At 53.3% G+C, this 24835-nt stretch overlaps 3 protein-coding genes and 2 non-coding genes across 9 annotated transcripts in view; 3 read left to right on the top strand and 2 right to left on the bottom strand.

The window, feature by feature from the left end:
• Positions 1-120: 120 nt before the first annotated feature.
• On the top strand, positions 121-7438 carry LOC101686433 (suppressor of SWI4 1 homolog). Of its 2 annotated transcripts, XM_004748468.3 has the most exons (13): positions 121-240; positions 329-499; positions 974-1075; positions 1266-1316; positions 1423-1593; positions 2750-2826; positions 3018-3125; positions 3224-3347; positions 3445-3523; positions 3634-3763; positions 3840-4006; positions 4090-4170; positions 6071-7438. In XM_004748468.3, the coding sequence occupies exons 1-13, from the start codon at positions 223-225 to the stop codon at positions 7156-7158; spliced, it is 2367 nt and encodes a 788-aa protein (XP_004748525.1). In that variant the 5' UTR covers positions 121-222; the 3' UTR covers positions 7159-7438. The 2 variants fall into 2 exon arrangements, with proteins under 2 accessions (XP_004748525.1, XP_012909630.1); XM_013054176.2 differs by lacking the exons at positions 121-240; positions 329-499; positions 974-1075; ... (7 more) ...; positions 3840-4006; positions 4090-4170 and adding an exon at positions 4314-5781.
• Positions 1121-1206, top strand: LOC123394504. The gene has a single exon (XR_006609280.1). It is a non-coding gene; the product is annotated as a small nucleolar RNA SNORD105 (small nucleolar RNA).
• Positions 2855-2934, top strand: LOC123394507. Its single transcript, XR_006609283.1, has one exon. It is a non-coding gene; the product is annotated as a small nucleolar RNA U105B (small nucleolar RNA).
• Positions 7433-11655, bottom strand: EIF3G (eukaryotic translation initiation factor 3 subunit G). The gene is made up of 11 exons (XM_004748467.3): positions 11552-11655; positions 11368-11414; positions 10784-10867; positions 10597-10685; positions 10400-10459; positions 9446-9550; positions 9164-9353; positions 8266-8373; positions 8032-8168; positions 7839-7945; positions 7433-7561 (listed from the first exon to the last, which is right to left on the bottom strand). The coding sequence occupies exons 1-11, from the start codon at positions 11569-11571 to the stop codon at positions 7546-7548; spliced, it is 963 nt and encodes a 320-aa protein (XP_004748524.1). The 5' UTR covers positions 11572-11655; the 3' UTR covers positions 7433-7545.
• Positions 11656-24208: 12553 nt separating this feature from the next.
• DNMT1 (DNA methyltransferase 1) overlaps positions 24209-24835 on the bottom strand; it is a 52870-nt gene continuing 52243 nt past the window's right edge. For all 4 annotated transcript variants that reach the window (XM_045084247.1, XM_045084250.1, XM_045084256.1 and 1 more), the window contains one exon: positions 24209-24564. In XM_045084247.1, coding sequence (XP_044940182.1) covers positions 24530-24564 — 35 coding nt within the window. In that variant the 3' untranslated portion in view covers positions 24209-24529. The remainder of the gene's footprint in view (positions 24565-24835) is intronic.

Here is a 24835-nt window from a genome sequence, read left to right as displayed (position 1 = left end):
AGCTGCTTCCCCGAGACACTAGCCCCGCCCGGTTTCCGTAGAAACAAGCACCGGGTGTCTCCCTAGCAACCCCTCCGCGGATTCCTGCCTGCTGCTACCTGGTGCGCATGCCCGTCTGCGTCGCGCGTGCCGCCCCCACGTGATCACCAAGCCGGCGGCGGAAGTAAGCGGCGCAGCGCCGGAAGCACAAGGCAGAAGGATCCTGCTGGAGGAGTTGGCGGCATGGGGCAGTCGGGGCGGGTGAGACGCTGCGGCCGGGGGAGCGGGTGGGGCTGGCGGGGTTCTCCCGGCGGCCGTGGCGTTGACCGCTCGCCTTTCACCCCCGCAGTCCCGGCACCAGAAGCGTGCGCGCGCCCAGGCGCAGCTCCGCAACCTCGAGGCCTACGCCGCGCAGCCACACTCGTTCGTGTTCGCGCGGGGTCGCGCAGGCCGCGGCGTCCGGCAGCTCAGCCTGGATCTGCGTAGGGTCATGGAGCCCCTGACCGCCACCCGCCTGCAGGTCTGCACCACCCACCCCGCCTACATCAGCCACGGGCCCGGTCTTCGCGGCTGCGGAGGTGGCTTCAACCGCGGAACCCCGCGTGGCTTCAGTCTCGGGTGGAGAAAGGGAGCTCTGTGGGGAGGGAGCATCGTCTCAGCCACTCAGGGATGTGTGGGGCAGCGGATGAACGCGCTCAGCTGGGGCTTGCCTGAATGCCTAAGGCTGGTGGTTTAGGGTCTCGGATGGAAACGGCCTCTCTTAAAAGGTCTGGGGAAGTTAACGTCGCACGGCCCAGTTGGATCATCTGCGGACTGGGCGGTATACAAGGGACGAATTTAAGTCTGATTAGTTATAGAGGTCGAGCGCATTCCACTCCTTTCTTCTCTTTCTCGGAAAAATTAAATGCAAGGAAGGGTATAACCGCTTCAGCTTCCAGTCTTTGCTCCAGAAGAGAGATTTATGATGCTTCCAATTTGTTTTTGCAATTCTCAGATACGAAAGAAAAACACTCTGAAGGATTGTGTGGCAGTGGCTGGGCCTCTTGGGGTCACACACTTCCTGATCTTGAGTAAAACGGAGACCAACATCTACTTTGTGAGTTAATACCCACAGCCCTCATCTTCTCCCTGCCCTGTGCCTCCCCCAACTCTCATGATGAACCCATACGCCTCTGAGATGCCATGATTCTGGCTTCAAAGTAAACGCTCTGAAGAGTTAAGCAGAGGTTTCCACTCCCTGCTCCCTAGCTGAACGCCTCGACTCTCACCAAGTGTTTTTTCTGTAGAAGCTGATGCGGCTCCCGGGAGGCCCCACCTTGACCTTCCGGATCAACAAGGTAAGGTTTGGAGGTGGTAGGAGGGCCATGTTGGGTAGAGGATGGGTTTGGGGTGGTGCCAGCCGCATGTGGTCGGCAGGCACCCACTCCTCGCCCTGTCCTGCAGTACACGTTAGTGCGAGACGTCGTCTCCTCCTTGCGCCGGCACCGCATGCACGAACAACAGTTTGCCCACCCGCCCCTCCTGGTCCTCAACAGTTTCGGTCCCCATGGCATGCACGTGAAGCTCATGGCCACCATGTTCCAGAACCTGTTCCCCTCCATCAATGTGCACAAGGTGAGCGGATCCTGGTGTGGTGGCAGGTAAGAGTGGATGGGCAGACAGTACAGTAGGTACCACACATAGGCTCTGGGGTTTTCGCTCAGTCCTCACCTCCCAGCATTGAGGCTGAGAGATCCAGGTCCTGAGGTCCAGTCTCACCCTTGTGTTCTGTGACACCGGGGTAAGAGGCTCCCTCATGAGCTGCCTTACTGTCCGGAAGATGGAAAATGATGCTGACCATCCTTTATTTCTCGGATGTGTATTGAGTGTTGGGCTGAGCAGTGTGGTAGGTGTTGTGACTCCATCTTAAAATAGAAAAATAGTTTGAGGGGCGCCTGGGTGGCTCAGTGGGTTAAGCCTCTGCCTTCGGCTCAGGTCATAATCTCAGGGTCCTGGGATCGAGTCCTGCATCTGGCTCTCTGCTTGGCAAGGAGCCTGCGTTCCCCTTTCTCTGCCTACTTGTGATGTTTCTCTTTGTCAAATAAATAAATAAAATCTTTAAAAATAAAAAAAAGAAGTGAATGCCTTCTTTTTTAAATACGATTTTTAAAAAGTATTTATTTTACAGCGATTGCAAATAGAGAGGCAGGCAGAGAGAGAGGAGGAAACAGGCTTCCTGCTGAGCAGAGAGCTTGATGCGGGACTCGAACCCAGGACCCTGAGATCGTGACCTGAGCCGAAGACAGAAGGTTAACCCACTGAGCCACCTAGGCTCCCCTTAAATAAGATTTTTTAAATTTATTTAACAGAGAGAGTAGGAGTTGGGGGAGGGGCAAAGGGAGAGGGAGAAGCAGGCTCCCCACTGAACAGGGAGCCTGGGATCATGCCCTGAGCCAGAGGCAGACGTTTGGACACCCAGGCACCCCAGGACTGGATTTTTTAACTTATTTGGTTCCAGGGCTCCAGCTCCTAATGTCTGGTACCAGCAGGTTTCAGACTGGGCTGTTAGATGCTGATCATCAGGGAGTCTGGTGTGCACAGCTTAAGTGGGCCTCAGAACCAGGATTTCAAGCCAGCAGCCCAGCCAGTCCGTTAGGGCCCTCAGCGCTAGCAGCACCCCATGCACCCTTGCTGGGGATTTCTGGAGTGGCCGTGGCCTGGGCTTGATGGACCATACAGGGAAGCCTGTGGGTGGTTCACGTGGTTCCATGTGCCCTCCCCCTCCCACCAGGTGAACCTAAACACCATCAAGCGCTGCCTTCTCATCAATTACAATCCCGACTCCCAGGAGCTGGATTTCCGTCATTAGTGAGTACTGCGAGGGGTGGGCGGGGCCTCACGTGCGGCTGATGACCACGCTGCGGCTGAGGCGCTGTGATTGCTCAGTCTCAAAGTAAACGCTCTGACGCACTGTGGAAAGGGTAGGCGGGTGGAGCTGACCTCCAGTCAGTCTCTTGACTCCTGGCTCCCCCCCCCTTCTCACACCCTGGCTCCTGCAGTAGCATCAAAGTCGTTCCTGTGGGCGCAAGTCGTGGGATGAAGAAGCTTCTACAGGAGAAATTCCCTAACATGAGCCGTCTGCAGGACATCAGCGAGCTGTTGGCCACGTGAGGAGGGTGCTGGGTGGGAGATCACTTCAGTCCTGGGGACCTGCTGTCCCAGGGGCCTGCCGTCCCCTGCTGACTTTGGCTTGTCCTTTGCACAGGGGCGCTGGGCTGTCGGAGAGCGAGGCAGAGCCGGATGGCGAGCACAACATTACAGAGCTGCCCCAGGCAGTGGCGGGCCGGGGCAACATGCGGGCCCAGCAGAGTGCTGTGAGGCTCACTGAGGTGAGGCCCGGCCCCAGGGCAGGCCTAGGGGCAGAGGTAACTTCACTGGCAGCCCCTAGCCCTGAGGGAGAACTGCTCTTACCCCTTGTCTTTCCAGATCGGGCCTCGGATGACACTGCAGCTCATCAAAATCCAGGAGGGTGTGGGGGAGGGGAACGTGCTGTTCCACAGTTTCGGTGAGAACGGGGCTGGCGACCATGGGGCTGGGAGTCTGAGGCCCTCCGAGGTGGGTCACGGGGTGCACCAGACACACTTGGATCATGGTGACCTGTCTCTTCCTGCCCAGTGCACAAGACCGAGGAGGAGCTACAGGCCATTCTGGCAGCCAAGGAAGAGAAGTTGCGGCTCAAGGCCCAGAGGCAGGACCAGCAGGCCCAGAACGTCCAGCGCAAGCGGGAGCAGCGGGAGGCACACAAGTGTGTGGCAGTGGGCTGTGCTGGGGGGGCAGGGTCCCAGGTGCAGGTTGCCACCCTCAGTGCCACCCCTTTGCAGGAAGAAGAGCCTGGCGGGCATGAAGCGGGCACGAGCAGGGGCCGATGGGGATAGTGATGCTGAGGACCCTGGTGTCCCCCCAGAGTCAGAGGGGGCTGGCCAGCCAGAGGAAGAGGAGGACGAAGCCGAGTATTTCCGCCAGGCAGTGGGAGAGGAGCCCGATGAGGGTATGTGGCTGGGGTCGCCACAGCTGGGCACCTTAGGCTTGTCCCTGTGCTGTGGTGGCCTTGACGCTGTTTTCTTCCCACAGACATGTTCCCAAAGGCAGCCAAACGAAGACGGCCTGCTGGGCCCCCAGGCAAGAAGCAGCAAGGAAAGGAGCGGAGGCCTGGTCAAGGCACTGACTCTAGGCCTCCAAAGGCCAAGGGCAGCAGGCCCCAGCGGGGCCAGACCAAGCTGGGACGCAGAGGAGCTGCCTGGGACCGCAGGCGAGGCCAAGCACGGCCACCTAAGAAAGTGGTCTGAGGCCAAACTGGAGCGCCAGATGGAATGCCCCAAATTGGGGCCCACAAGACTCTGCCTTGGGCTGGTGTAGCCCTGGGTTTCCTTTCATAAAGGAGCCATTTCCCCAACCTCCCACTGTGGTAAATGACTCATTTCCCATAAGTCTGAGTCTGCATTTGCAATGGAGAAACTTGGGAGTTCTGTGTATAAAACCAAGGGGTCATGGCCAGGAGTCTGGGAATTGGATGGGATTCTGCCCCACACCTGCGTTCTTTTCCCCCATGCTGAGCAGCGGGAGTGCGGGGCCGCTTGCACAGGTGAAGCTGATGGGCCTCTCCCCGCCTCCCCCCGCCCCACTACCCCCAGCACCCCCAGGATTACTTGCAAGCTTGTTAAGGGGCCCGCTCTGGAGGGCAGGGTGTGAAGAGGAAGGAAACCAGGGGGCGGTGGAAGGACTGGAACCGGCCGTGGGTGGAGCTGTAGGGAAGGGAGGGGCCAGCCGCAGCGCTGCTAACTTGGACTGGGGACTAGCACAGCGAGGGCAGCCGGCACGCAGGCCATGGCTGCCACCACCTCAGGTGAGGAGCAGACACTGCTGGGTTGGTTGAGCCCAGCAGAGATCCTGGGTCCTGCCCGCTGGCGCCTCAGCCCAGGATGGAGGGTGGGGGTGGCTGGCTCCTAGGAGGTGGAGGGAGCTGAGTCAATCACGTCTGGACAGGGACTTCCTCCCAGAGCAGAGATTGGACCGGGAGGCAGAAATGTGGCTGGGCCAGCAGTCGGGCAAGGGAGGGGTGCATGCATCGAGCACGGAGCCAGGGGCACGGAGTCGGCTAGAGAGACCAGGAACTGGCTGTTTGCCCAATCCTGATGCAGAGTTGGTATGTGGAAGAGAATCCTTCCCTGCACCAGAGTCCCAGGCCTTGGTCTGGGCACCGGGAAGCCAGGGGCAGGGCACTCCCTGACCTCAGGAGATGTTCTGGGGCTTCCTTAACAGTGGTCAGGTGGACGTATGGGCTTTACAGAAATCCAGGGGACACGATGCCTTCACAACGTTAGAGTCAGAAGGGGCCTCTTGGGGTTAGAGACCTGGAGATAAGTGGGGGCTGGTGAGTCAGGCAAAGAGACTCCATGCAAAGGCCCTGAGGTGGAATATGCCTTACAGAAGAGCCTGAAAGGCGGTGTGGGAAGGACTGTCAGGAGTGAGTCCCCGAGAGCCTGAGAGAGCAGGCTGCGGAGAGGGAGCCTTTGCTCCTGGGGCCCTTCAGTGGAAGAAGCGAGCACTGCGTTTTCCTGCCGGTGAGGAGGAAGCTAAGAGGGCGCTGAGCAGAGGAATGTGACCTGCCCCGTGTGTCCACAGGCACCCTCAGGAGGCTGTGGGGAGAATGGGTCAGGATGAGGTCAGGAGCTGGGAGGCTGAGCCACATTCTGAAGATGGCGGCAGTGAGACCTGCTGATGCACCAAGTCTTAGAGGAGGCACTGGGGCGCCCCCCCAGTCTGGTGGGTCTGAGTTCTAGCTCCTGGCTTACACGTGTCCTTCAAAGGCAGTGACCACGCCCCTTCTTGAGGATTTAGGACCCAGAGCAAGCTTAGTCACTATCAAAGGAGAGGACTTTGGCTTCTGAACTTCTGGGCGCGTTTCCTCTGTAAACTGGCAGGTGGCTCCTGGGCAGGGAAAGGACTGAGAAAGCATGTCCCTAGGGGGCTTACATGACGAGGTACAGGGCAGAGGCAGCGAGAGCCACACCAGGAGGGACAGTGCTCACAGGGGGACCCCATCTGCCCACAGGTGCACGGCCCTGCCCAGCCAACTTCTCAGCTGCCATTGATCTTGTTCTCAGCGGCTTCCAGGAAAACTTTCTGTGGCCCCTGCTGGTGGGTGAGTTCCTGGTGGCCGTGGCCAGCAACGGCCTGGCCCTCTACCGCTTCAGCACACGGGAGCAGCGCCCGTGGCACCCCGCCGTGGTCTTTTCAGCCCAGCTGGCCATCAGTGATCTGCTCTACGCCCTGACACTGCTCCCGCTGGCCGCTTACTTCTACCCGCCCAAAAACTGGCAATACGGGGAGCTGGCCTGCCGCCTGGAGCGCTTCCTCTTCACCTGCAACCTGCTGGGCAGTGTCCTCTTCCTCGCCTGCATCAGCCTGAACCGCTACCTGGGCATCGTCCACCCCTTCTTCGTCCGCAGCAGCTTGCGGCCCAAGCACGCCTGGGCGGTCAGTGCCGCAGGCTGGGCCCTGGCAGCCCTGCTGGCTGCGCCGACGCTCGGCTTCTCCCACCTGAAGCGGCCACTGGAGGCAGGCAGCTGCACAGTGGCCCAGCCCATGGCCTGCACCAGGTGCATGGGGACGGCAGGGGACCTCCACCTGGAGGCCTACGCAGCCTACAGCATGGCGCTGGCAGTGCTGGGCTGTGGCCTGCCCCTGCTGCTCACTCTGGCAGCCTATGGAGCCCTCGGGCGGGCAGTGCTGCGCAGCCACGGCATGACAGCAGCCGAGAAGCTGCGCGTGGTGGTGCTGGTGACCAGCGGCCTGGCCCTCTATGCCTGCTCCTATGTGCCCTACTACATCACACAGGTGCTCAACGTGCACGCGCGGCAGCGCTGGAGGGCCCGCTGCCCGACCTTCGCCAACGAGGCTGAGGCCCGGGCAGCACTGGACTGGAGGACCTACGTGAGCCACCAGGTCATGCGGGGCCTCATGCCCTTGGCCATCTGCCTCCACCCACTGCTCTACATGGCCGTGGCACCCAGCCTGGGCTGCTGCCCCCAGAGCTGCCTCAGCTGCACGGGGAGCCGAACCCCGGAGGAGGATGCTGGGAGCTCTGGCCAAGTCCTGCCCCTCAAGACCACAGCCACTCCCCACACCTTGGGGCCCTAATCCTCTGAGCTTGGCCCATGACCTATTTTGAGCTGCCACCTTCTCACCACAAGGCACTGAGACTAGCAGCAGAATGGGAGCCGAGAGCCTGGGAGGCCCCCAGCCCCGAGCCACCCCAAACCACCGCTTCCTCCCCTACAGAAAGACCCGCTGCGGGGGACCAGCAAGTGCTCAAGCCAGAGTGGGAGATTTCTGCCTACAGCACTGATCTTAGGAAGGGTTGGCCCTGCTAGCCACAGAGCAGGTGACAGCGGTGAATAAACGAGACAGAATATCACAACTGGAGCCTTTTTATTGCCGGGAGCCCCGGGCTCTCGGGGGCTACCTTCTAGGGCCATGAGGTCCTGGGGCCAGGGCTGAGAAGCAGCAGCAAAGGTGGCAACTGGCTTAGTTGGTTGATGGCCTAAAGAGAGAGACCGGAGGTGAGGACAGCGAGTGGGAGGGCTCCAGGCCCTGAAGGGAATTCCAAGACCCCTTGCCACACACACGTGGGGCCTCCATGACAGTGGGGCGGGGGTGGGGGGGGTACGACACAGTCAGATGAGCAGTGGGTCCCTTGAGAAGGAAAAGACAGTAAACCTGTAGCTCAGAACAGGCCTAGGGACTAGGTGGGACCCACAGTCAACCCAAGTATTGGCTGGGAAAGGTAGGGGGAGGCGGGGGTGTGGCAGAAGTCTTACTTGGCCCACTCAACGTTGAGGATGAGGTGGTCGTATCCAAAGCCGGACACCCCAGCAATGGCTCGTGCAGCATCCTCACGGCGGTGGAAGCTGATGAAGGCAAAGCCCTGGGGGAGGGGTATGGAGTCAGGGGCGCTCAGGGAACAACCAGGACAGGTGACCCCTTCCACAACCCCCATGGCCACCAGCCCACCTTGGACTGGCCAGTGGTCTTGTCCTTTGCCAAGTAGATGCGAGAGATGGACCCAAAGGGCCGGAAGAGCTCCTGGAGGTCAGTCTCACGAGTGTCCTCTGACAGGTTGGTGACACGGATAGTGGCATTGTCGTCGGCTAGATAGGCAAGGGACAACAACTTGTAGAGGACAGCCCTAACCAGGCCCTGAACGAAGGATAATCACGAGACTAAGAGGGGCCACCTGCCACTCACCTCTGCGGTTGGGCTGCATGGACTCCCCGCGGCGGCTGGCCCCATCCCGCAGGCTCGGTGGCACGTACTTCCCTGTCTTGTTCTGGGCAGCCTGCACGGGCTCCAGCTCTGGAGACCAAAGCAGCTGGGTCAAGCCTCACCCTAGCACAGAGGAGGCACACGTCCCCCCAGGATGCTGTGACCCTGAGCCAGCCCCGGCACCATCTATCAAGCCACCGACACCTGGTGGTTCCAAGGCCCGCTGGTGGCAGTGACATGAAGATCACATCCAGAAAGTCAGAGCAAGAACCCACAGGAGTTCCAAGGCAACACAGGACTGTGGTCTGCTCGACTTCACGACACACGAGAACACCGCAGGGACAGACGACAGGCGTACTGCACACCTAGTCACAGTGTAGAACCGTCCAAACTCACCCACTATCAGCAAACCACACCAAAAGACTTGGATCCCAGTCACGCGTCAGTCTGCACGGGTGCACACACATACCTGCCGCCCCTCCCCAACACACACACACATCCATGTGAACGGATGTGTGGGCACACCCGTGGCAGATGGACACAGCGCGCTCAAGTCTGGTCATAGCCTGCAGCACAATCACACCTGGCAAGTCTCAAGTGCACGCGGTGAAGACAAACGGGCATGCAAAGGAATGGTCCACCAGACCCCAACAAGGAACGATGGGTGACACTACCAGCAGTCACAGCACCAGCCCAACCGGTCTCTCTCACACAAACACAGGTCACAGCCACGGACCTATAGTGCTGGTGCTGAAGTGAGAGACGACAACTTCCCAACAGGGACAGCCCCAGTCACAGCACAAGACCAAGGTCTCTCCCAGGGGTGCACGTGACTCTCCCCACCCCACAGCCTGCCAAGCCGCATCCCAGGCCCAGGCACCTCCAGGCAGCTTCTCCTTCTCCCCGGTGGACAGTCCCAGCTGCTCAGCCAACTCCTTCTGCATGGGCCCCAGCGTGTCCTTGTAGGGGCAGCGGGTCGTCCAGTGGTCGCCCTTGCAGATGCGGCAGGACACGATCTTCTGGCCCTTGAGTTTGTTCATCGGGTCCTCCTCTTCCTGGCAGTTCAGATCCTGGCCGAGCAATCAATGCGGGTCAGAGCGAGGCTGCCACACCCCAGCCACCACCATCATGGCCACCAGGCCTGCCCTGTTGCCCCACTCACCTCTTTGCTCGTGATGAACGTCATGGATACATCGTCGCTGACCGTAGTGGTGGCCACATTGGGCCCTGGTGGGTCAAACTCTGAGTTCCCAAACTTCTTCCAGTTCTGAGCTCAGGGCAGGATGGGGGACAGGTAAGGGCAAGTGGGACCCCCTCCACTGGCACCCCAGACCTACAGTAGCCTCCTTCAGGGTGCCTGGCCCTTGAACCACATTCTTCACCCTCCTGAAAAGCCCCCCATTGTGTGACAATGACAGTTCCTGTTTCCTAGTGGGTCCCACTCCTAGCATATGCCAGCTCCTCGCTTCATACCAGCTCAGGAGGCAGGGAGAGGTTTTGGCCCCAAGTTCCAGAAGAGAGAACGAAGGCCCAGGGGGAAACAGCCCCACAGTTCATCATTCCTGGGGGGCCCGTGACAGTAGGTGGGCCAGCTCCCACAAGGAAGTCATGTCCAGGGGTGCACAGAGGTCACCCAGACTGTGAGGGCCTTCAGCTAAACAACCTAAGCCTCAGCTTCCTCCTCTATAAAGTGAGGACCACAAATGCTCCCCACCTCTCAGGACAGCGAGGGGGATGGAGGAGAGAACACAAAGTGCTTGGCACCGCAGTCTGGCACAGAGGAAGTGAACAGAAAATTTATGACTATCATTTCTTCCTAAGCACACAACCCAGTTAAATGGGAGCTGCTATGACCACATGAGGAGGGCTTGCCTCTGTTCCTCTTTGTAAACGGGCCGAAAGGAGTTAAGAATCTAAGCCCACCCACCTTCTGCACCCTGGACTTCTCAGTACCCCCAACAGAGCACAAACACCCCTTGACCTCAGTTCTGCTCCAACACCATAGGGGCAAAGAGCTAAACCCCACGTCTAAAACTAAAGGTATCAGAAAAAGGATTCCTAATTCCTCTGAGTCAGCTCTGGGACAGCCCCCAAGACAAGAGGAGAAGGGTCTCACCTTTCTCCTTGCGACAGCCTTTGAAGCCTTCCGCGTCTCAATTCTGAATGTGCGGACAATCTGTGGATGAGAGGGGAGAGCTTGGGACTTTCTCTGTCTCAGGGGTCTTGGGGCCAACCAACCCAACCCGCACGCCCTCCCCTCCCGGCCCAAATGCCCCCAAGCCCAGGGGCACCCACCTCTTCCCCCAGCCTCACCTTGAACTTCTTGCCATCCTCATCTATCTTGTACTCTGTCACTGTCTTGATGTTTCCATTGATGACCTCCTTGGGAGGCGGCAGTGGAGCTGGGAGAGAGAAGAGGTGAGGGAACGGAGCGCTGGGGACCAGGAGGGAATGCCGCTGAGAAGAGGCAGCCCCCAGTGGAGCAGATGTCATCACTCACCTCCCGGCAGTAACTCCGGTTCTGGGCTGGTGTCGCCAGTGGCCAGAGGGATCCCCTTGAGGAGCTCGCTGGTGACACATTTGTCTAGGAAAGGGAGTGTGGGGAGGAGGGCTGAGCTGGAGGAGTGGGAGCTCCCGAGCTAAAAATGAAGGGACCTTTGGGATGATGCCCACATCAGGGGCCGAGGAGGGCGGGACCAAGGGCTGAGGACTGGCAAAGAAGTGCCCTGGGATAGCCGTGCCAGGACGTGGAGCCGTGGTAACCTCGAGCAGTGGCAAGGATGAAAGCCACTGGAGGGGCAGCCCATAAAGATAGCCGGCGCCAGTAAAAAGGCAGGAGGCAGGCTGTTACTCCTTCCTCCCCGGAGCAGGTCTGAGCACTGGGCGGTGGCATGCGAGGAGGAGGGACTGGCCAGAGACTATCTGGAATCGGCGACAGGCGGGCCCGGAGGGAGGACAGCGCGCGGCAGAGGGTGGCCGAGAAGAGGGATGTGGGATCGGACGGAGGTGCCAGGGTTGGAGCAGGCGGCAGTGACCGGCCTGGGGACCTGGCTGCGGTGACCTGGGACGACCCGGCATACTCACCGTCCTCGCCCTCCTCCTCCACCTGGTCGGCCCAGCTGGGCTTCGAACTGCAAAGACAAGTTTGCGGAGGGGAAAGCTGAGTCAGCGAGGCCAGGCCCCCGCCGGCCCGACGCACCAAGCCCCACGATACTCCCCCAGGACCCCAAACCACCCCCCAGGGTCCGCCCCGCGATCCCCGACTCACTCAAAATCTCCAGTCGGCATTTCCCAACCTTTCCCACGCAGCACAAGCCCGGGCCAGAGAGCGGAAGTGAGGGGAGGATGAGACTTCCTGTGCCGCCGCCTAGAGCAGCCCGTCACCAGCGCCCACAGCGCCCCCTGCGGACGGAGGTGGAGGTGCCGGCTGGGGGGGGCGGCTCGGCGCTGGCGCTCAGGCTGAACAGAGCCTCAATTCCATTTACCTTTTAGAAAAATTTAAAATGTACTAGTAACAATAAAGCTCACTTATTGAGAGTTTGCTGTATGCCAGGCGCTGCGAGGAGGATATTATCATTTTCGTTTTGCAGCTGAATAAATCAAGGCTGGTCTTCCTAGTCTGGGAAGAGTTTTCCTTTTTTTTTTTAAGGTTTTATTTATTTACTTGACAGACAAAGAGAGGGAGAGAGCACAAGCAGGGGGAGAGGCACGCAGAGGGAAAAGGAGAAGCAGGCAGAGGACGAGAGAGGAGCCGGCTCCCCCCTGAGCAGGGAGTCCCGCATGGGACTCAATCCCAGCCAACTGCAATTAACCGACTGAGCCACCCAGGCACCCCTCTCTGATAGAATCTTTTCCACTTACTTATTGTCCAGCTCTCCCTTAAGAGTATTAATCTCGGGGCGCCTGGGTGGCTCAGTGGGTTAAGTCTCTGCCTTGGGCTCAGGTCATGATCTCAGGGTCCTGGGATTGAGCCCTATGTTGGGTTCTCTACTCAGCAGGGAGCCTGCTTCCCCCTCCCTCTCTGCCTGCCTCTCTGCCTACTTGTGATCTCTCTCATCCTGTCAAATAAATAAATAAAATCTTTTTTTTTTTTTTTAAGAGTATTATTCTCAGAGGAACACACTTGGCTCGCAAGGAGGCCAGAATGAATTCTTGGGTAGCAAAACACCTTGGATATTACCATGGCTTGTGACCCTCCAAAATCTTACTCCTACATATTTAATTTATATTGTCAGGGAGAAATTTGAATTAATTAGGTTGAAATTAAATTACAGGGGTGCCTGGGTAGCTCAATGGGTTAAAGCCTCTGCCTTCAGCTCAGGTCATGATCTCAGGGTCCTGGGATCGAGTCCCACATTGGGCTCCCTCCTCAGCAGAGAGCCTGATTCTCCCTCTCTCTCTGCCTGCCTCTCTGCCTACTTCTCCACTCTCTCACTCTGTCAAATAAATAAATAAAAATACTTTTAAAAAAGAAAAAAATTAATTACATTGAAAGTTAATCACACTTTTTTCCTTTAGAGGGGCAATAACGTAAAAAGGTTGAGAAACCCTGTGTAGGAGGTCATCTGCAGAAAGCAGACATTTCCCTGCTTTGTTTGCCTCTTGGGTGCCCAGCATCTATGCGCCGGGCATGGTCTTCCCATACTAAGTGCTCCATTAATGGGCATTTGGGGCAAGGTGGGAACTGAATCATAAAGGGCTTTTTAAACCAAGCTAAGGAATGTAGCTCTTTATCCTGTAGGTTGTATGGCTGAGGTCACGGACATCTTTTGAATGGTGACCCACTGCGACCACATTTTCTTGTGAGAAAGATTGTTCTGGAAGCCTGTAGAGGGTAGAATGGTAAGAAATGAATTAGCAGATGAGAAAGGAGCCTGGGGAAATGAGCAAAGAAGAGAGTTTTGGCAGTAAGAACGAAAATACAAAGTTTGTACAAAGGGCCAATAAACATTTGGGCAAACTTACTCAAATTTACTCCAAGAAATGCAAAATCTTAGCAACATAGCAGATGGGCAAAACTTTAAAAATTTGATATTACCCAACGGTAGCAAAGATGTAGAAAAAGAGGCTCTCATACACACATTAATGCATGAGATTACACAGACACTTTGGATGGAAATTTGACATTCAGTAAAACTTAAAATGAACATATGTATTTTGTTTTATGGTGGCACAGGCTCATGATAGATCAGTTTCCAGTGCACAACACAGTGATTTGAGGCTTGTGTACATTGTGTGGCATTCAATGTCGTCACCACCAGTCACCATATAAAGTTATTACAATATTTTTAAGATTTTATTTATTTGAGAGTGAGCACAAACAGGGGGAGTGGGAGAGGGAGAAGCAGGCTTCCCACTGAGCAGGGAGCTGATGCGGGGCTCGATCCTAGGACCTGGGATCATGACCTGAGCTGAAGGTAGACGCTTAACCGAATGAGCCATCAAGGCGCCCCCCACAATATTATTGACTAGAATCCCTATGTGGTACTCTTCCCCACCATGACCTGTTGTTGTTTTTTTTTTTTAAATAACTGGGAGTTTGTACCTCTTAATCCCCTTCATCTGATTCACCCGTATCTGTTTTCCTTTATGTGAACGTTGTAAGAATCATTGTGCAGGGGGCGCCTGGGTGGCTCAGTGGGCTGAAACCTCTGCTTTCTGGGATCGAGCCCCGCATCGGGCTCTCTGCTCGGTAGGGAGCCTGCTTTCCCCTCTCTCTCTGCCTGCTAATGATCTCTGTCTGCCAAATAAATAAATAAAATCTTAAAAAAAAAAAAAAGAATCATTGTGCAGTACTGTTCATGAGAGCAAAAACTGGACAGGCCTAGCTGTCCATTACAGGTTAAATAGATTACGTTATGCTATGCCACAATCTATGTGATTAAGGAAATAGATCTCCATTTGTGGTTATGTTAAAAAAAACATCTCCCAAAATACTAGGAGGAAGCAAGATGTAAAAATGGCATAGATTATAGGGACCGATCCGTGGAAAAATTTAATAGCACACATATGGGGCCCCTGGGTGGTTCAGTTGGTTAAACAGCTATTTTTGGCTCAGGTCATGATCTCAGGATCCTGGGATCAAGCCCCATGGTCGGGGTCCCTGCTCAGTGGGGAGCCTGCTTCTCCCTCTGCCTTTGCTGCTTCCCCTGTTTGTGCTCCCTAGTTCACGCTCTCTTTCAAATAAATGAATAAAATCTTTTTTTAAAAAAGCACATAGATGTAAGGGTGCCTGGGTGGCTCAGTGGGTTAAAGCCTCTGCCTTCGGCTCATGTCATGACCTCAGGCTCCTGGGATTGAGCCCTACATTGGGCTCCCTACTTGGTGGGTAGCGTGCTTCCTCCTCTCTCTCTCTTTGCCTGACTCTCTGCCCACTTGTGATCTCTTTATTTGTGTCTGTCAAATAAATAAATAAAATCTTAAAAAAAAAATAAACATCAGGCACATATCACTTTTACAAAAAGTTTCCCAGGGAAAACGAAGAGATCCCAAGGGAGCACAGGATGTGGGGAGAAGCTGGAGTCCAAAGGTGGATGGAAAAAAAAAAAAAAAAGCCCATGAGTCCCTCTCCTCCAGGTCTTCTTCGTAGCACGAACATCCTTCCCACCTCCGGAATCTCTACCGGACAGCTGCCAGGACAAGAACCCAACCAGCTGCGCCCAGCACACGAGGAGGGCCGCAGGGACATGTACAGTAGGCCTGTAGGCCATCCGCCCAGAAACTCTGGCAGCTCTAGGGCCGTTTACCAGATCTCACGGTGTAGAATTCAACTTCCTGGTATTTTCCGGAAGAAACAAATTTTCCTGTCTACAAAAACCCAGGTGTTAGGGGCGCCTGGGTGGCTCAGTGGTTAAATCCTCTGCCTTCAGCTCAGGTCATGATCTCAGGGTCCTGGGATCGAGCCCCACATTGGGCTCTCTGCTCAGCGGGGAACCTGCTTCCTCCTCTCTCTCTGCCTGCCTCTCTGCCTACTTGTGATCTCTGCCTGTCAAATAAATAAATAAAATCTTTAAAAAACAAACAAAAAAAAAACAACAAAAAAAACCCCAGGTGTTAGAATATGGACACAGATGGGTGGCGGGGGGTAGGGTGGGGTGGGGAGAAGGGGGTTCAAACCACAGGAATGTGTTCTCTCACAGGCCCACAGGCTAGAAGTCTGAGATCAAGGTGCTGAGTGGACAGGGCCTTTCTGAGGCCTTTCTCCTTGGTTTTGTAGGCAGCCATCTTGGCCCTCTGTTTTCACATGGTCCCTACAGAAGGACACCAGTCATCCAGTCATATGGGATTAGGGTCTCCCTGTATGACCTTATTTTAACCATTATTTCTGTAAAGGTCTGATCTCCAAATATACTCACATTCTGAGGTCCTTGGGTTCAGGCTTAAACATGAATTTCAGGGCCACACAATTCAGCCCATGGCACAACTCCGAAGTCTACCCACATATGAATGGATCGTCAAAGATAAGCTGTGTGGTCCGTCTCTCCAGTGAGGTACAATATAGCCAAAAAGTAGCGAACTAACACCCACAATGACAGGGGCGCGTATCCCAGACACAAAAGAAACTATTCCATAGGGTACCGTTTGTGGGAAATTCTCAAAACAGGCAAGACCAAACGATAATGAAATCAGAACTGAGATGATCTCTGAGGGTGGAGAGGTGCCAGCACCTTCCAGGGTGATGGGAATCTCCTACAAGTCCATCTGAGCCGTGGAGGACACCAGCAGGTGTAAAAGGCAACCCAACTGTACACCTATAAGATCTCTACCCTTTAATGAAATCTGGAGAGGAACAAAGCAAGGTTTGTTCACTCCATCTCAGTTCTATCCAAAGCACTTTTCTCTCTTTAAAAATCGCCTTGTTGGGGCACCTGGGTGGCTCATTGGGTTAAAGCCTCTGCCTTCGGCTCAGGTCATGATCTCAGGGTCCTGGGATAGAGCCCTGCATTGGTTTCTCTGCTCGGCCGGGAGCCTGCTTCCCCCCTCTCCCCACCGCCTGCCTCTCTGCCTACTTGTGATCTCTATCTGTCAAATAAATAAATAAAATCTTATGTACATTGTGGATTTTGTCTGCCTGGTTTGGTCTCAGGGCAGGAAGGGACACTGTTGGTTTATCATCCCGCCATGTGCCCAGACTAGGCACCGGGTCTGGAATAGAGTCGGTGCGCAGCCAGTGGTTGTAGGACACTATCTACCTAAGTTTTCTAGTCACAGATGACCACATGAGAATGTGGACAAAGCTGACAGATGACGGGAGGATGTAGGGCATCATCACGACTTAAAAAGGGAAACAGGTGCTGACCATCCATTTTGGTGATTCTGGGACGCACTGCATTTTTTCTATAGCTTGCCTTTCTTTTTTTTTTTTTTTTAAAGATTTTATTTATTTATTTGACAGAGAGAAATCACAAGTAGACGGGAGAGGCAGGCAGAGAGAGAGACAGGGAAGCAGGCTCCCTGTTGAGCAGAGAACCCGATGTGGGACTCGATCCCAGGACCCTGAGATCATGACCTGAGCCAAAGGCAGCGGCTTAACCCACTGAGCCACCCAGGCGCCCTATAGCTTGCCTTTCTTCAAAAACTCCAAACATGGGGCGCCTGGGTGGCTCAGTGGGTTGGGCGACTGCCTTCGGTTTGGGTCCTGGGATCAAGCCCGACGTTGGGCTCCCTGCTTGGTGGAGAGCCTGCTTCTCCCTCTGCCTACTCGTGCTCTCTAGCTCTCTGTTAAAGAAATATTAAAAAAAAAATACAATAAGGGGCACCTGGGTGGCTCAGTGGGTTAAAGCCTCTGCTGTTGGCTCAGGTCATGAGCCCACGTTTCTGGGATCGAGCTCTCTGCTCGGGCTCTCTGCTCAGCAGGGAGCTTGCTTCCCCCTTCTCTCTCTCTGCCTGCCTCTCTGCCTACTTGTGATCTGTCAAATAAATAAATAAAATCTAAAAAACAAAACAAAACACATCCCCACGGTTGTGCAGCCATCCTCACCATCCGTCTCCAGAACTTTCTCATCTTCCCAAGCGGAACTTCTGCCCCATGAAACACCCGACTGCCCATCCCCCTCCCCCAACCCTGGCTCCCACCACCTGCTTCCTGTCTCGGTGAACTTGACTCTAGAGAGCCCCTATAAGTGGAATCCTGCAGTTTTTGTCCTTTTGTGACTGGCTTGGTTCACTGAGCACAGTGGCCTTAAGGTTCTTCTGGGTCTTAGCAGGTGTCCGAAAGTCCTTCCTTTTTAAGGCTGAATAACGGTCCATTGGCTGGATGGACCACGTTTTGTGTGCCCATTCATCTGTCACCAGACATTGGGGCTGCTTCTGCTTTTTGCTAAAGTGATCGCTGCTACTTTGGGCACAGGTACAAATATCCGTGTGTGTCCCTACTTTCAACTCCTTTGAGGGTGTGCCCAGAAGTGGGATCGCTGGATCACGTGCTGATTCTGTGTGGTTTTTTGTAGCAACTTCCCTGCTGTTTCCCACGGCATGACATAATGACAAATGACATAATGACATAAACATGCAAGGCACCGCTATAACCCTTTTGTGTGCCTCCCAGATTCCCCTCTGCGACTTCCCCAGACATAGCCACTAGGAGAGCGTTGCTTGCCGTGTCTTCTTCCTGTCCAAGTTTTTCCCCCGCTCCCGCATTTGTGAGTCCATAAACCTCATGTGCTCTAGGCCTTTAAAAATATTTGGTTAGTGCTATCTTACTGCACATAGCTATCTGCAACCTGCTTTTCTCTCTCAAGCATGTTTGCAGGGGTTTTTTCATTGTTTTGTGGTTTTTTTTTTTTTTAATTTTAAAGATTATTTATTTATTTATTTGACAGACAGCGATCACAGGTAGGCAGAGAGGCAGGCAGAGAGAGAGAGAGGAGGAAGCAGGCTCTCCGCTGAGCGGAGAGTCCGACGCAGGGCTCGATCCCAGGATCCTGGGATCACGACCTGAGCCAAAGGCATAGGCTTTAACCCACTGAGCCACCCAGGTGCCCCAATAAATAAAATCTTTAAAAAAAAATTGAGAGAAGGGACTCGGGTCCCCCTACACCAGTGCTCACGGGGCCATTGCCCACAATAGCACATGGAAACCACCAAGAGTTCCCTGATGGACACAGGAACGTGTGGTGTGTTGGACAATGAGGTGTTATTCAGCCTAAAAGATAATGAAGGTCTGGCACTTGCCACAACATGGATGAATGTCGAAAACATGCTAAGTGAGGGGCGCCTGGGTCACTCAGTCGGTTAAGTGCCCAACTCTTGATTTTGGCTCAGGTCATGATCTCGGGGTCCTGGGGTTGATCCCCGCATTTGGCTCCGTGCTCAATGGGGGCATCTGCTTGAGAATCTCTCTCCCCCCTCCCTCTGTCCCTTCCCCTGCTCTAATAATTTTAAGACTTCATTAAATGTAAGATTTAATAAATAAAGCCATAAAAAAAGCAAAACCATGCTCAGTGAAAGAAACCAGATACAAAAGGACGAATACAGGATTCCAATGGGAGGTGCCCGGAGAACACAAGCTCGGACAGAAAGGAGAGTAGAGGGGGTTGGTGGATAAGGAGTTAGTGTTTAACGACTCTGTTTGGGATAAAAATGTGCTGGAAAGTGCAGTGAGGGTTGCACAACAATGTGAATGCAGTTGAATGGGAACTGAATAATACACTTTTTTTTTAAAAGGTTTTATTTATTTATTTGACAGAGAGAGATCACAAGTAGGCAGAGAGGCAGGCAGAGAGAGAGAGGAGGAAACAGGCTCCCTGCTGAGCAGAGAGCCCGATGCGGGACTCGATCCCAGGATCCTGAGATCATGACCTGAGCCAAAGGCAGCGGCTTAACCCACTGAGCCACCCAGGCGCCCTGAATAATACACTTTAAATGCTTTATAAAAAAAACAAGCAAACAAAAACCACGTTAAAAAAAAACCCAAACCCAGCCATGACTCTTGATTGAATAAATTAGATGAGGGGTTACAAAAATGAGCATCTAAATCTATTCTTTCAGCTGATTTACTAACGGCCATTCTGTTGGAGACAGGAGCTTTCTCACCAGCGGGCACCACCAGCTTCTCATTAAATATAGTTCTTGCCAGAAAGGCCTGATTTCCCCCCTTTTAATGATTTCGAAGTACATGATCCTGTTTAACAGTCACCTCAAATGGTAACGAGACTCTGAGCCACCCGTGGATTTCATTGACTAGAGGCACACTAAAATCTACTACAACCCGTGTTCTTGTCAATTCTCCAAGTCCACGAGGTTTTTCTTCCTGGGAAAAGACTGAGTTGAACTCTGATGGAAGATTCCCTGCCAGGCAGCCCAAGAGGTAGAAGTTGCTGGAAGCCATGTCTCCTCCCTCAGCCCCAGGAGTGCCACAGGAGTGTGGTCCACAGCCTGGCTCAGACTGGTGCTCTTGGGGTACACGAAGGCAGATGTACCTGACAGGCAACCACACCCTTAGGCCACCCCGGAGGGACAGGCCACTGCCCAGCTCAGACCCCATCGCCAAGCCAGAGCACAAAACAGTTTCTATGCCTCACGCTAAAGTGAATCTTCAGGGGCACCTGGGTGGCTCAGTGGGTTAAAGCCTCTGCCTTCGGCTCAGGTCATGATCCCAGGGTCCTGGGATCGAGCCCCGAATCGGGCTCTCTGATCAGCCGGGAGCCTGCTTCCCCCACCCCCCGCCTGCCTCTCTGCCTACTTGTGATTTCTGTCTGTCAAATAAATCAATAAAATCTTAAAAAAAAAAAAAAAGTGAATCTTCACATTGTTCTTGGTATTGAGTTGTATACCTGAAGCAAAGACTTCAGCTGGAAAAGTATGATAATAAGGGAATTCAGCAGGTTGGCTAGATTAAAAAAAAGTAACAACAAAAAAACCCCACACAGTATACAAAGTCAATAATCAATACAAGGGGTGCCTGGGTGGCTCAGTGGGTTAACACTCTGCTTCGGCTCAGGTCATGATCTCAGGTCCAGGGATTGAGCCCCCATGTTGGGCTCTCTGCATAGCGGGGAGCCTGCTTCCCCCTCCCCCTCTGGCTACCTGTCTGACTACTTGTGATCTCTGTCTGTCCAATAAATAAAAAATAATAATCAATACAAAGGGTGCCCAGGTGGCTCATTCGTTAACCGTCTACCTTCTGCTCAGGTCATGATCCCAGAGTCCTGGGATCGAGCCCTGCATCGGGCTCCCTGCTCAGCAGGCAGCCTGCTTCTCCCTCTCCCCCTGCTTGTGTTCCCCCTCTCACTGAATCTCTCTGTCAAATAAATAAATTAAAAAAAAATAAAAATCAATACAAGTCAATCTTTCTATAGAGGCAAAGGACTACTACTTAGAAAATAACATTCTTTTTTTTTTTTTTTTTTTTTAAAGATTTTATTTATTTATTTGACAGAGAGAGATCACAGGTAGGTAGAGAGACTGGCAGAGAGAGAGAGAGAGCGGGAAGCAGGCTCCCTGCTGAGCAGAAAGCCCCATGTGGGACTCGATCCCAGGACCCTGAGATCATGACCTGAGCCGAAGGCAGCGGCTTAACCCACTGAGCCACCCAGGCGCCCCAGAAAATAACATTCTTGGGACGCCTGGGTGGCTCAGTGGGTTATGCCTCTGCCTTCGGCTCAGGTCATGATCCCAGGGTCCTGGGATCGAGCCCCTCGTCGGGCTCTCTGCTCAGCGGGGAGCCTGCTTCCTCCTCTCTCTCTGCCTGCCTCTCTGCCTGCTTGTGATCTCTGTCTGTCAAATAAATAAATAAAAATCTTTTAAAAAAAAGAAAAAAAAAAAAGAAAATAACATTCTTCCCCTCCCCACCCCTCAAAAAAAAAAACCACCCAAAAAAGAAATCCCATTTATGTTGATGATGGAAGGATTAAATACCTAGGAATCAAGTTAAGAAATCTGTAGTATCAGGGCGCCTGGATAGCTCGGCTGGATAAGTGCCAGGGGGCTTGATTTCGGCTCAGGTCATGATCTGGGATCCTGAGTTCCAACCCCACCTCAGGCTCTGCACTTAGCGCAGAGGTGGCTTCGGATTCTTTCCCTCTTTCCTTCCCCCGCCCCTCCCACAACATACTCTCTCTCTCAAATAAATAAAATCTTAAAAAAAAAAAAAAACAAAACCTTAAAAAAGGATCTGCAGTATCTATGTTAAGACTGAAATGTTGAGGGACCAAAATCTGTAACCAGGGCAGACCCTATTCTTAGAAAGACAGGCTTGTCATTAGCTCAGTCTCCCCCAGAAGTCTGTACATTTAATGGGATCACTATAAAAATACCCAAAGGTTTTTAGAAGATATGCTAAATCTAAATTTTTTTTTTTTTTAAGATTTTATTTACTTATTTGACAGAGACTCGGCGAGAGAGGGAACACAAGCAGGGGGAGTGGGAGAGGGAAAAGCAGACTCCCTGCTGAGCACGGAGCCTGAAGCAGGGCTCAATCCTGGGACCCTGGGATCATGACCTGAGCCAAAGGCATATGCTCAACTGTATGAGCCTCCCAGGTGCCCCAAATAAAATCTTAAAAAAAAAAAAAAAAAGCAAAAAGAGTAGTAAAAGGGATGTGGGTTCATTTATCAAAATACAAGCTGTATATGTTCGGGACTGGTTTCCTATTAGACCTCGACAGAATGAAGATAGAACCAGACCAGGGGCCCAGTAAGACATTCACAGGTAGAATAGCCTTTGAAGTGTAGTTCCAGTCAACGTTACTGTTCGTAGCAGGAAAAAATAAAATGCACACGCTGTGCTTGGGCAGAGGAGGACTTCGGGAGGTAAGGATTCTATTGTCTTGATCAAAGGGTTTAGGAATGGGGAAAAAGGTTTAACATACTTCACTCTACTCACAATATACTTCTTTTTCCTTTTTTTAAGAGGGGGACAGAGGGAGAAAGAGAATCCTGAAGCAGACTCCCCGCTCAGTGTGTCCTGACACGGGGCTCAATCCCAGGACCCTGAGATCAGGAGCTCAGCCAAGATCAAGAGGCAGATGCTTAACCAACTGAGCCACCCAGGCGCCCCTCACAATATACTTTCTAAATTAATTTTTAGTGTAAAAAAAGAAAAAAAAAGAAAATTAGGTGGGCAAACTGAAGGTCTGACAGGAAATAAAATCTGATGGGGGAACTTTACCAAGCTGTTGTGTTCACCATGTGCATTTGTTACCTGGTCAGTAAATAAGCTGAGGTGTTTATTTTCATCCTTACAGAAGCAACATAAAAAACGAGGGACCTGGGGCGCCTGGGTGGCTCAGTGGGTTAAGCCTCTGCCTTCAGCTCGTGTCATGATCTCAGGGTCCTGGGATCGAGCCCCACATCAGGCTCTCTGCTCAGCGGGGAGCCTGCTTTGCCTCCACCCCCGCCTGCCTCTCTGCCTACTTGTGATCTCTGTCAAATAAATAAGTACAATCTTTAAAAAAAAGGGGGGGCCAAAAAACCAAAATAAAACAAATAACGAGGGGCCATAGAAATACGGAAGAAAGCACTAGTTTCTGATCTGGGGGTAGGGAGGACCTTTACACTTTGCCTCTGAATAACAGAAAAGCAGACACATGTAAATCTAATCCCTAAAAATAAGATTCCTATACGGCAAAGATAGGACAACTTGATCCAAGTAACAAGCAAGGGGGAAAATCGAATGCCCAAAAGGCAATCAGCAAAGACCAACTCACGAGGCATCAGGGACAGGGAACACCTTCCAGTGGCCACCCGACACCTGAAAATGTTCAATCGCTCTTTAAAATGCTAACAAGCCTCTCTCTAGGTCACTGAGGAGGACTAAAGAAGCAAAAGCCAGGGTAGGCTAAAGGGAAGTTCGCACTGTTCGCAATGTTTGCACATTAAAACCTCTAGACGGGTAGGTTGGTCCCAGGATCTGAAGTAGAAACAGGAAACACTCACACTCAATGATCAGGCGCCCCCAGGTGTTTCCCTGGAGGAGACGGAAAAGCGCGCCCAGGGATGTTCAGCGCAGCGCTGTTTACAACAGGAAGGAAGCATCTAGGCCCTGAGCAGGAAGGTAGTTTTAAGTTTTACAGTTGAACTGGGTTTGGTCCTTCACTCTTATGAGCAGAGACTGTCACTCACTGAGGGGAAAGTGACAGCTAAAGGGCCACCAGGGGTGCCATTTACCGGTAGTGGTGGTAGGAGGGGCGTTCCTTACCCTAGCAGTGGTTCCCGGAGTCGTGAGCGCGGCTGACTAACCCTTCTTTGTCCCCTTCTGCTTTGTTGGCCTTTTTTTTTTTTTTTTTAAAGATTATTTATTTGACAGAGAGAGATCACAGTAGGCAGAGAGGCAGGCAGAGAGAGAGGAAGGGAAGCAGGCCCCCTGCTGAGCAGAGAGCCCGATGCGGGACTCAATCCCAGGACCCTGAGATCATGACCCGAGCCTAAGGCAGCGGCTTAACCCACTGAGCCACCCAGGCGCCCTTGTTGGCGTTTTATAGCAAGTCCTTTCCCAAAGACAAACCAAAGGAAAGGTCTGTCTTAGAATTCGGTAGGACTGAATTAGGCTGAATGCCCAGGAAGCCTACCTAAAAAATTTAGTTTGTCTGTGGGCACCAGGCCAGGGCTCCAAGCCACTCTTCTCCTTTCTCCACCATCCACTACACAGGGCTTCTATCCTCATAGTCACAAGATGGCTGCTGTGCCACCAGGCATCCCCTTCCATTCCAGAGCAAAGAAAGGCTATGCTTGGGAAGGCCAATGAAGACTGCTCCCTTAAAAGGCTTTCCTGGAAGCCACACTAACAAATTCCACTTGCGTCTCCTTGGCCATACCTGTCGCAAGTTGACCCCCACCCCAAGCATGGACACTGCACCCTGGGAGTGATCTAACTTCTGCCTGACCACTCTGTGGAGTCCCCTTCAGCCCCGAGGAGCCCATGCACACCCAGATGCGGCTGCGAGTCAGCCGGAATCCCCTCGGAAATCACAAGTCACCAGCCAGGGTGGTTTATAGGAGAGATTTATTTGAAGAAATATTACAACATATAAAAACTACATAAAGTCTTAATTTCCACTCATACAGTGGTAGATTTGATACAACGCAGAATAAAAAACTTTTAAAATCCAGAATGCACAAAGTACGGCACACTTTGATCACTAAGTCATTAGTCGATAAGCAAACCTCACAGAACAGCTTCATGTCAGCCAAGGCCACAAACACCGTGAACGACACATTTGAACTGACAGATTGACATGTTAAAAATACAACATCAGTGCATGTTGGGGATCCCTGGTGCCAGAAACGAGGGCGACAGGAGGGCAAGACTAGTCCTTAGCAGACTCCTCTTCCTTGGTTTTAACTGAAGGGACATAAAAAGGGAAGTCACTGCAGAGGACACATGCAGTGTGGGACGCTAAGCAACATAAACGGGCCGAAACCAAGGGCTGTGACAGCAGCCAGGTGTCCCTGCTGATCGCGCACCACACACCACACAGGCAGCGGCAGCAGCTCGGAAGGGACATTCAGTGAGACTGCTCCCAGGGACTCCCAGGGATTCCCAGGCCGCCCTGGCCAGCGTCTGAGCCAGGCCACGGGGAGGCCCGAGGAAAGGGCCCAGAGCCAATCACACG

Source organism: Mustela putorius, unplaced genomic scaffold, assembly GCF_011764305.1.
Source record: "Mustela putorius furo isolate JIRA1106 unplaced genomic scaffold, ASM1176430v1.1 tig00000095_pilon_pilon_pilon, whole genome shotgun sequence".
NCBI classification, from domain to species: domain Eukaryota; kingdom Metazoa; phylum Chordata; class Mammalia; order Carnivora; family Mustelidae; genus Mustela; species Mustela putorius.
The sequence above is the reverse complement of the archived record's forward strand: the minus strand, read 5'-3'. Positions and strand labels throughout refer to the sequence as shown.

Coding starts and splice junctions, on each gene's coding strand:
- LOC101686433 (XM_004748468.3), top strand. Junction 3,348..3,444: donor GTGCTGTGAGGCTCACTGAG/GTGAGGCCCGGC, acceptor TTGTCTTTCCAG/ATCGGGCCTCGGATGACACT. Junction 3,524..3,633: donor CGTGCTGTTCCACAGTTTCG/GTGAGAACGGGG, acceptor CTTCCTGCCCAG/TGCACAAGACCGAGGAGGAG.
- EIF3G (XM_004748467.3), bottom strand. CDS start 11,571: ATGCCGACTGGAGATTTTGA. Junction 10,460..10,596: donor AGGATGGCAAGAAGTTCAAG/GTGAGGCTGGGG, acceptor TCTCATCCACAG/ATTGTCCGCACATTCAGAAT. Junction 9,551..10,399: donor AGGCTGTCGCAAGGAGAAAG/GTGAGACCCTTC, acceptor CCCTGAGCTCAG/AACTGGAAGAAGTTTGGGAA.